Source organism: Pecten maximus, chromosome 12 (assembly GCF_902652985.1).
Source record: "Pecten maximus chromosome 12, xPecMax1.1, whole genome shotgun sequence".
Taxonomy (NCBI): Eukaryota; Metazoa; Mollusca; class Bivalvia; order Pectinida; family Pectinidae; genus Pecten; species Pecten maximus.
This window is the reverse complement of record NC_047026.1, coordinates 29,447,258-29,458,936: the sequence shown is the minus strand read 5'-3', so window position 1 is coordinate 29,458,936 and position 11,679 is coordinate 29,447,258. Positions and strand designations below refer to the sequence as shown.

The 11,679-nt window shown below is 36.8% G+C and overlaps 1 protein-coding gene across 1 annotated transcript; it reads left to right on the top strand.

Moving 5' to 3' along the window:
• Positions 1-615: 615 nt before the first annotated feature.
• Positions 616-9,118, top strand: LOC117339970. Its single transcript, XM_033901697.1, has 6 exons — positions 616-715; positions 1,860-1,974; positions 3,211-3,550; positions 4,380-4,574; positions 5,469-6,319; positions 7,913-9,118. The coding sequence occupies exons 2-6, from the start codon at positions 1,880-1,882 to the stop codon at positions 8,514-8,516; spliced, it is 2,085 nt and encodes a 694-aa protein (XP_033757588.1). The 5' UTR covers positions 616-715; positions 1,860-1,879; the 3' UTR covers positions 8,517-9,118.
• Positions 9,119-11,679: the final 2,561 nt, after the last annotated feature.

Below are 11,679 nucleotides of genomic sequence, written 5' to 3'. Positions count from 1 at the left end.
CATTTTTATAGCAAAATATAATAGGACAGCTTTTAATTCCCTCCATTGTCGTTTAAACGAAGTGGTTTTTTGTCAAATCAGAAAAAAGGATATCATTCACTAGTGATAAATATCACATTAATAGAATGAATTATTTCCGATATTCCACTAGTAAGCATGTAATTAAAAAAATCTAATATTTGACCAATGCAAATAAACGTATTTTGTATATAAATAATACACACATATATATATATTGATAGGGAAACGGTAAAGTACTTACCTTATTAAGTGACGTGTGAACATCAGGAAAATATTACTTAAAGATTATAAAAAAAATAAACATCAAATATAAATCAGAAAGGTTCCTAAAATCAACATTAAAATAGATTAAAACTGACGATATACCATTCGCTGCTCCATGAAAATTGAATATTTCTAGGTAAAAAAGGGAAACAAAAATTAGTATTTTACTGAATATTTACATACCTTAGGAATATCATTATTTATATTGTATTTAGATATGTATTAATTAATGAAATACAATGTTTCACATGATCGACTGGTGGGTGTACGTTAACAGTTAAAGGGAGGTAATTGGAATATTTTTGTGTTACAGAATTATAGCCCCTGGCAGAACTCTTTAGGGTAGAAAATGTCAACAATATAAAGTGAAAGCATGGCGATTTGCAGACAGTTTTAACCATGACTCACTTCATTTCGTCCATTCGTAAAGGTAATGCTAGTTTAATCTACCATAAAGGAATATAACGGAACTATATAAAGACAAGTATATCCATGAAAGGTTAAACAGACAAGGTCACCGTGTGACACACTCACGTGATGGGCGATAAAATTATTCGTCTTTGGACTGTCAACTTGGAGTCGCTTTAGTTTCAGTACCCTTCATATGTACAGCTGTAAATGTTCACTCGCAACAAAACCTTAAATCAAATTAGCGACCAAACAGTCTCCAACTGAGCTTCAGGGCCAATCAGTAATACTTGTACTGTTTACCATATCCTGAGCATCTTCAAATCTTTACCATGGTCTTGTTTATATTGGCACAGGCGTCTGAAGTTCTGACAGTAAAGTGAGATATAATACCATATAAAAAATACACAGGGACTTGACGCACACATACACAATGAATACGTATGTATACCTGGACAGGTATACAACGTACAATACGTATACTATGTTATATATACATGAATATGTATATAACACCTGGGTTACAAGAGTATCTACTATAAAAAAAAGAATTATATCTCAGTTTACTGTCAGAACTTCAGACGCCTGTGATATTGGGTGAACTTTTTTTAATGGACCCAGATATTTATTTAACAATTAGTACTGTATATGTATCTCTGATGGACCCCATTGGAAATAAGCCTGTTAGGCTTAGTATGGTATCCAAGGAATGGTCACCTGAATATGATATATTTTCCCGAAATCATTTTTAAAGAAATTTGTTTATCATTTTTTTTAAATCCCCTTTGATATCAGGTTCAAATTTGTTTGTGTATTGCAAAGTGTTGATTGCTATATATTTTTTAATTTGCATTGCTGTGGTTCAGTATTATATATGTGGCATATTTTATTAATTTGCCTTTTACCTGTTTAAAGAGTATAATAATATTATTATAATGACAACAATATGAAGGTTGGATTGTGAGGGTCTCTGGGGGTGCATGGGCTCAGAATCTTTACATTGTACCGTATTTATCTAACTATTTAATCTTCTAAACAACCAATCTATTTCCTATGTATTTGTAATATATTGTATATTTTGTACACATGTCATATAAACAAACCTACATATGTATATACTATATGTAAATAATAAATACTTGCTTCCTGTGTGTTGGAACCATCAGGCTGTGTGTGTTGAGTGATTATGGCTGGTGTTGATTACTGTACCATCCTTCCCTCTTGGGAGTTTGACAAGAACCCAGCATGTGTTGTCTCCTACCAGTTTGACAGTATTGATGGGTAAGTTAGAATATGCTGTAAGGAATGACAACCCTGGATATAATTTGTACACACATTTGTATTATATTAGACAATTATTTTCCCCACTGCCTGTTTTCCTTATGAATAAAAAACAACCCAAAACACGAAAATTCCCCAAACCAGATAATTTCCCACGAGTAGGAGAATAGAAATATTATTCAACAAATTAAATGCAAAATTATTTCATATCTTGCTTTTGGGATAGCATTTTATCATTTGAAGTGAGATAGTATTTTTTTCGTTTTTTTTTTAATGACCATATATATGTCAGGATATCGTGTCGACATAACTGCGCCATTGAAAAATTCTTTTTTAAGAACGCCGATGTGGCGCAGTGGTATAAGTTGCGGGTATTTCTGACTAGGCGATTGGGTGCCGTAGATTGTGAGTTCAAGGCCCAGTCAGGGTGCAATTCATAAAGTTGTCTTTCTTCGTCGATTGTGTTACTATGTTATATATATATATACTTTGATACTGTTGTAATCCTGGTAAATACTAGCCGCAATATACTGCTTGGCTAGAGATATCTTCTCTTTAGCTTGATCGGTTAAGCATAAGACTAGAAAGCCAAAGGTCCCCTGTTGGATCCCTAGTGGAGGCAGTGTTTTAAATTCAGTAATAAATCATGTGCTCTGTTACATTGGCGCCCATGTAAGGACTCGGGAATTATACTTAACATTGCTTGCAAAATCATCACTGTAACCCCTGGAAACTCGAGGACCAGTTCTTTCCTGGAGGAGGAGTATGTTACCATGGTAGATACAGCCGCAATATACCGCTCGGCTAGAGAGGTATTCTCTTTAGCTCGATCGGATGAGCGTAAGACTAGTAAGCCAACTAGAGGTTCCAGGTTTGATCCCTAGCAGAGGCAGTGATTTAAATTTAATCAATCATGAACTCTGTTACACTGTCATGTTGACTCCAGGCATGGCAGTACTCATTTGGAGGCCTGTGACCACTGTGCAAAGTCATCCATTTCATTTCCCCAATTTAATCAAAATGGCTGCAGATATTCTCCAGATCCTAGTTTAGTCCTGGACTTTGTTAACCATACAGTATACTGGTATATATTTATTAAAAAATTTACATGTACCGGTTATGCTTCTCTGAAAACTATAGAATGTATGTCTGAAGCTAAAAATATGTTCATATACAGTTTAGTCTAATGTGTATAGGTACATGTATGTAGAATAGTGCAAAAATTCTATCTTTCAGATCATTGGAGGCCAATGGGACAGATTATATTCCCCCTAACGACTTTATGGACAACTGTCTGACCTTAGAATGTTCCAGTAATGACCAACTGAGTAGTGACTCGCGTGAACCCTGCACGCTGTCCATCACGAGTAAGCCACAGTACCGGGTCAGCATCCTCGGTATAGATATCATTAGTCAGTCAAGATCCTTGGAGGTTTATGATGCCTGTGAAGGTTACATGACAACATCCCGGGGCAAGCGTGTTCCTTGTCTAGACGCGGAGGGAGGAGAAAACCAAAGTGATGTGTTTGCTTGTCGTGTCAGACTCCGGGAAACCTTATTTGGATTTACAGTCAAGGTAAAATATTGTTATATTTCCGTAAACATAAAAGAGTACAATGGGTTCCCCATTAAGTTTGGAAAAGGTATGAGCTGGAGGAACGATGATTTCCTCCGATTCTAAGATCCAAATGCACACCCATACACACACAAACGGTACATGCTTGCTTTTAGGCCTAATCAATTAATATAAGTTGACATAAATTTTTTTCTAAGTCATTTGAAAAAAAAAATTTATATTCTTCTCCTTTGCTATTTCTTAAAACAATAACAACAACAAAATTTAGAACAATAACAACAACAAAATTATTAACAATTCAAGCATGACATTACAACTAAAACAAAACTAGCTTTCGAGTTGAAAAGTTACTACCAGGAAAGAAAAATCTGTTGTATGAAGAACGATTGTTTCACCTTAGACTCCCGTTATTACAATATCGACGTAATAGGGATGACATGATTGAAGTATACAAAATTGTGAAGGGAGGCTATGAGTCAACATTATTACACATAATTTTGCCAATAGTGAAAGAGGGAAAGACCCAGGGACATTCATTCAGCCTAGATCAATCAAGAATTAGACTGGACATGAGGAAATTTTCGTTCACTCAAAGAATTGTGGACAGCTGGAACTCTTTACCAGAAAATGTACTGCAAGCCCCAAATTCAATAATTTTCGAAAAACATCCGGACAAATTTTGGAGTAACGTCACAACATAAATATAATATGACTTTGTTTGAATATTATAAAGATATATGAACTATAATCTGAATGTAGAGACAATTATGCCTGCGTTCAGAATATACTCAGTTATACTAAGTTAAAACGCCAGTTACTTCCCTTGCAGTTCCCCAGCACCAGTAACATGATGAGATTCAATATCTACAACATTGTACTGATCCTCAATCCAGAGGCAGAAGACATGGATAATGTAGAGGCCACATCAACCTTCAACATGGATAAAGTTAAGAGTTTTGTGGACACAGACACAATGTCTCCAGGTGCACAACAACTCATGCGGTCAGTGGAACAATTTCAGCAGGTAAAGAATAGCCAATCCAAGTAAAGTTTGCATTTCATCTGAAAACAGAATTGTCATCTACAATCAAAACTTGATGTACAAGTTTAAAAGTGGAAAGTATAGGTCAACTTACCAGAGTCGCCTTACTAGCTCAGGCTAGTGGGAATTTCCCTTTAGCCTAGTGGTAACGTGTCCACTTACAGAGCGGAGGGTCACAAATATGAGGCCAAGCACCAGCAGGGTATTTCTTTACTCCTTCCTATTACACAAGTATTTACCGTGTTGTACACTTGCACATTTAAATACAACATATATATATTATTATTGGTACATTCATGCTTTATAATATAGAACCCCATCCTCAATGAATATCAGATAGTTTTGTGAACCACAACATGTATACCTGAATCTACTTTTCCATTGTTATGCTTAAATCATATGGTGAGAATATACCAGGTATATCTGTTTTAGAGCTTCATGTTTAACAATTTGTGATTTTATATAGTGTCAACATCAATAGAAAAATACTTTTCGTGAGATTAATTCAGTAGATTTTGTAAGAGTTACCTCCCTTTATAGTCTCACTTTACACATTGTAAATTTATACTCTTGGCTCACACACATGGTGATGTTATTCAGGTGATGTTAAGTACTCAGTAACCACATTTCTTGCTACAAATACGTATTATAGTCATTTCAATGTTTTAGGTAATTAAAGGTAGCATTGCTTTACAAAGCTTAGTAAACACTTTAAGAATAAAGATGTTGTAGTTTGGAGTCCTTACACAATTATACATTACAATTTCCTACCCAGCTATGAGCATTTTTGAACCAGTCAATAGTGTTTATGCAGTATCTATCAACTACACAGATTTTTGGGTTTAAGTGTACGTAATTTTTGCTCTTTCTTTTTAGAACAAAAAGAGTGCTGTGTCAGGACTTCAGGGAATGTTTAGTCAATCTACGTCTGGGTCTTCTGGCTCATCACGACCCGGAATGATGGAGCTTATGGGGCTGATGTCAATGTTCTCCAACATGTCAACCCCTAGTCAATCTGGGTCACGTGGTACCTCAGCAGATACCACTCAACTTAGCCAGTTAGGATCGCGTGGTACAGATACCACGCAACGTAGCCAGTTTGGGTCAAGGGGTACCCCTAAAGATGCCACACAACTTAGACAGTTGGGATCGCGTGGTACAGATACCACTCAACGTAGCCAGTTGGGATCGCGTGGTACAGATACCACTCAACCTAGCCAGTTGGGATCGCGTGGTACAGATACCACACAACGTAGCCAGTTTGGGTCAAGGGGTACCCCTAAAGATGCCACACAACTTAGACAGTTTGGGCCACAGGGTACTGCAACAGACACCACACGACCTACTCAGCCAGACTCTAGCAGTATTCCTTTTGCAACTAACCAATCAGATTCAAGGCACAATACACAAGGTTTAAATAACCCAGATTCAAACCAGCAACAAATGAGAAACGCAGTGACCAATCAAATGAGAGAAACAGATACAACAGTCCTGCAGGCCAACCCACCTGAGACAAGTACATCATCATTAAACTTATCAGGGTTAAGGAATTTGGTATCTGGTTCAGGCCATCCGAACTCTGGCGGTGGTTCAGAGGATGGGGAAATGTACCAGATGCTACAAAACATATGTGGCGGAGTGTCTCAGATGAGAAATGTGCATAAAGATGGGAACGATAGAGCAACAGGAACAGGACATGAGCAAGGACAATTGGATAACCAGCAAAGGTAAGTTTGAAACATTAGCAAAATGTGGTCCAGGAGATTGTCTTCTGTAGTAAATGTTCACCCATTAGGGGATACATGTATATGTGTAATCCTTTTCTTATTTGAGCGGACACATGCAAAAAAATTTTTAAAAAGGATATTTTTTGCTTGTTTCTGAGATTTTTTCAGAAATCTTGTTTACTTCATGTGATGTCAGTAACATTCGTTGACCTCTCAAGTCACTGCTGTCATAATTAACATTTTGTTGTCTATATGATGTCAGTAACATCCGTTGACCTCTTAAGTCACCGCTATTGTAATTAACATTTTGTTGTCTGTGATGTCAGTAACATCCGTTGACCTCTTAAGTCATCACTATCATAATTAACATTTTGTTGTCTGTGATGTCAGTAACATCCGTTGACCTCTTAAGTCATCACTATCATAATTAACATTTTGTTGTCAGTGATAGCAGTAACAACCGTTGACCTCTGATCAAGTCACCACTATCATAATTAACATTTTGTTGTCTGTGATGTCAGTAACATCCGTTGACCTCTCAAGTCACCACTGTCATAATTAACATTTTGTTGTCTGTGATGTCAGTAACATCCGTTGACCTCTGATCAAGTCACCGCTATCATAATTAACATTTTGTTGTCTGTGATGTCAGTAACATCCATTGACCTCTTAAGTCATCACTATCATAATTAACATTTTGTTGTCTGTGATGTCAGTAACATCCGTTGAACTCTCAAGTCACCACTGTCATAATTAACATTTTGTTGTCTGTGATAGCAGTAACATCCGTTGAACTCTCAAGTCACCGCTATTGTAATTATCATTTTGGTGTCAGTGATAGCAGTAACATCTGTTGAACTCTCAAGTCACCGCTATTGTAATTAACATTTTGTTGTCTGTGATGTCAGTAACATCCGTTGACCTCTGATCAAGTCACAGCTATCGTAATTATCATTTTGGTGTCAGTCATGGTCATTGATGACATGAATAATCTACATAAGGATTTAATGCAGATAAGACAAATATAGAAAGTATATTGTTAAGAATCACATGAAAGCTCATGATCACTCATCACCATTTCTTAAACGATTGATGATTCAATATGTAATTATTGATCAATCTTAAACAGAAATGGAAATATCTCCAAAATCATTAACCAAAGTAGGAGAAATGTTATGAATATGTTTTAAGATGTTTCAATTTACCAGTGATATTGTTTTTTTATTAATTTTTGAAGTCTGCTGTAAATCATGAAAATTTCCATGTTATAGTCAAACCATAATCGAGCATGTATATTTCCATGTTATATTCCAACCATAATCGATCACAAAAATCATTGGTAAAATTACTAATCATCAATTAAATTGATTAATTTGGTCAATACTTAGAAAGGACATCATGGTTTTACCAATTACTTTCATTGACCAATCAAATGCCATGTTACATTACCAATGAATTAGGATAAGAATTGTATCTTTGTAAGAGTACAGTTCCCATTCTGTAGACTCAGAGAACTTTGTGACATATCTTTGCTAAGTTATCTTCCTGACAACTGTTTTGATGTCAATTCTAATTTCCGTTATGTTACACTAGGTTTGAAGGAGACACTGGTGAGGAAGAAGGTCAAAGGTCACAGAGCGAAGCTTCAGGAGGCCAGAAATATTCCCATGATACATTGAGGACAGTTGTGAAAAGTTGTATGGAAGAGTTTGAACTCCGACTTCAGAACCATATTGATACTAGATTATCTCAAATAGAGCGGAAACTGGATGTTAAACTAGACAGGATAATGGATGTGTTACAGTCATTGACAAGAAGTAGTTTGCCTTCACAAATACCTACAGACACTCACACCTCAACACTGACACATGTAAACTCCAAGGAAGTTACACATATACCTACGGAGGGTGCCACATACCTAGACACAGACGATCACACCTCAACACTGACACATGTAAACTCCAAGGAAGTTACACATATACCTACGGAGGGTGCCACATACCTAGACACAGACGATCACACCAAATTGTTGACACATGGCCCAACAGGTGATGAACTCACAGTAAACAACAACACACCTTCTGTTAACGGGAGAGAACAATATGTAGAGATAAACACAGACATTCCTGAGGAAGAAAACAGATACCAACCTATCAATTCACCAATAATGGACGATGAAAGTGGAGAAAACTCCTGATAGTGTGTAAAATGAAATAACTAACAAGAGAAAATTTCAGATACTGTAACAGAACAGCAGTCAAGAGAAAACTCCGGATAGTGTGTAAAATAAAACAAGAGATCAAAGAAAATTTCAGATACTGTAACAGAACAGCAGTCAAGAGAAAACTCCGGATAGTGTGTAAAATAAAGCAACAGACCAAAGAAAATTTCAGATATTGTAACAGAACAGCAGTCAAGAGAAAACTCTGGATAGTGTGTAAAATAAAGCAACAGACCAAAGAAAATTTCAGATACTGTAACAGAACAGCAGTCAAGAGAAAACTCCGGATAGTGTGTAAAATAAAACAAGAGACCAAGGAAAATTTCTGATATTGTAACAGATCTACAAACAAGGCAATATTCCTAATATTGTTACAAGTTACCGAGAATATTCCTGATAATTTAACAGTCATGAGGAAATTCATGATAATGTAACAAAATAGCAGGAAAATTCCTGATATGGTAAAATAAGAGACAAGAGAAAAGTTCTGATATTGTAAAATGAAGATAATGGACCAGAAAAAAATCCTGATGCAACAAAACTACAGATCAAAAGTAAATTCCTGATGTGTGATGACATTTTGTTTATTAGCCCACCATCATCAGATGGTGGGCTATTCAAATCGCCCTGCGTCCGTGGTCCGTCGTCCGTCCGTCCCTCCGTCCGTCCGTCCGTCCGTCCCTCCGTCCGTCCGTAAACAATTCTTGTTATCGCTAATCCTCAGAAAGTACTGAAGGGATCTTTCTCAAATTTCATATGTAGGTTCCCCTTGGTGCCTAGTTATGCATATTGCATTTTGAGACCAATCGGAAAACAACATGGCCGACAGGCAGCCATCTTGGATTTTGACAATTGAAGTTTGTTATCGCTATTTCTCAGAAAATAATGAAGGGATCTTTCTCAAATTTCATATGTAGGTGCCTCTTGGTGCCTAGTTATGCATATTGCATTTTGAGACTAATCAAAAAACAACATGGCCGACAGGCAGCCATCTTGGATTTTGACAATTGAAGTTTGTTATCGCTATTTCTCAGAAAGTACTGAAGGGATCTTTCTCAAATTAAATATGTAGGTTCCCCTTGGTGCCTAGTTATGCATATTGCATTTTGAGACAAATCGGAAAACAACATGGCCGACAGGCAGCCATCTTGGATTTTGACAATTGAAGTTTGTTATCGCTATTTCTCAGAAAATAATGAAGGGATCTTTCTCAAATTTCATATGTAGGTTCCTCTTGGTGCCTAGTTATGCATATTGCATTTTGAGACCAATCAAAAAACAACATGGCCGACAGGCAGCCATCTTGGATTTTGACAATTGAAGTTTGTTATCGCTATTTCTCAAAAAGTACTGAAGGGATCTCTCTCAAATTTCATATTTAGGTTCCACTTGGTGCCTAGTTATGCATATTGCATTTTGAAACCAATCGGAAAACAACATGGCCGACAGGCAGCCATCTTGGATTTTGACAATTGAAGATTGTTATCGCTATTTCTCAGAAAGTACTGAAGGGATCTTTCTCAAATTTCATATGTAGGTTCCCCTTGGTGCCTAGTTATGCATATTGCATTTTGAGACCAATCTGAAAACAACATGGCCGACAGGCAGCCATCTTGGATTTTGACAATTGAAGTTTGTTATCGCTATTTCTCAGAAAATACTGAAGGGATCTTTCTCAAATTTCATATGTAGGTTCCCCTTGGTGCCTAGTTATGCATATTGCATTTTGAGACAAATCGGAAAACAACATGGCCGACAGGCAGCCATCTTGGATTTTGACAATTGAAGTTTGTTATCGCTATTTCTCGGAAAATAATGAAGGGATCTTTCTCAAATTTCATATGTAGGTTCCTCTTGGTGCCTAGTTATGCATATTGCATTTTGAGACCAATTGGAAAACAACCTGGCCAACAGGCAGCCATCTTGGATTTTGACAATTGAAGTTTGTTATCGCTATTTCTCAGAAAGTAACGAAGGGATCTTTCTCAAATTTCATACATACGTTCCCCTCAGTGCCTTGATATGCATACTGCATTTTGAGACCAATCAGAAAACAACATGGCTGACAGGTAGCCATCTTGGATATTGACAATTGAAGTTTGTTATCGCTATTTCTCAGAAAGTACTGAAGGGATCTTTCTCAAATTTCATATGTAGGTTCCCCTTGGTGCCTAGTTATGCATATTGCATTTTGAGACCAATCGGAAAACAACCTGGCTGACAGGCAGCCATCTTGGATTTTGACAATTGAAGTTTGTTATCGCTATTTCTCAGAAAGTAACGAAGGGATCTTTCTCAAATTTCATACATACGTTCCCCTCAGTGCCTTGATATGCAAACTGCATTTTGAGACCAATCAGAAAACAACATGGCTGACAGGTAGCCATCTTGGATATTGACAATTGAAGTTTGTTATCGCTATTTCTCAGAAAGTACTGAAGGGATCTTTCTCAAATTTCATATGTAGGTTCCCCTTGGTGCCTAGTTATGCATATTGCATTTTGAGACCAATCTAAAAACAACATGGCCGACAGGCAGCCATCTTGGATTTTGACAATTGAAGTTTGTTATCGCTATTTCTCAGAAAATACTGAAGGGATCTTTCTCAAATTTCATATGTAGGTTCCCCTTGGTGCCGAGTTATGCATATTGCATTTTGAGACAAATCGGAAAACAACATGGCCGACAGGCAGCCATCTTGGATTTTGACAATTGAAGTTTGTTATCGCTATTTCTCGGAAAATAATGAAGGGATCTTTCTCAAATTTCATATGTAGGTTCCTCTTGGTGCCTAGTTATGCATATTGCATTTTGAGACCAATTGGAAAACAACCTGGCCAACAGGCAGCCATCTTGGATTTTGACAATTGAAGTTTGTTATCGCTATTTCTCAGAAAGTAACGAAGGGATCTTTCTCAAATTTCATACATACGTTCTCCTCAGTGCCTTGATATGCATACTGCATTTTGAGACCAATCAGAAAACAACATGGCTGACAGGTAGCCATCTTGGATATTGACAATTGAAGTTTGTTATCGCTATTTCTCAGAAAGTACTGAAGGGATCTTTCTCAAATTTCATATGTAGGTTCCCCTTGGTGCCTAGTTATGCATATTGCATTTTGAGACCAATCGGAAAA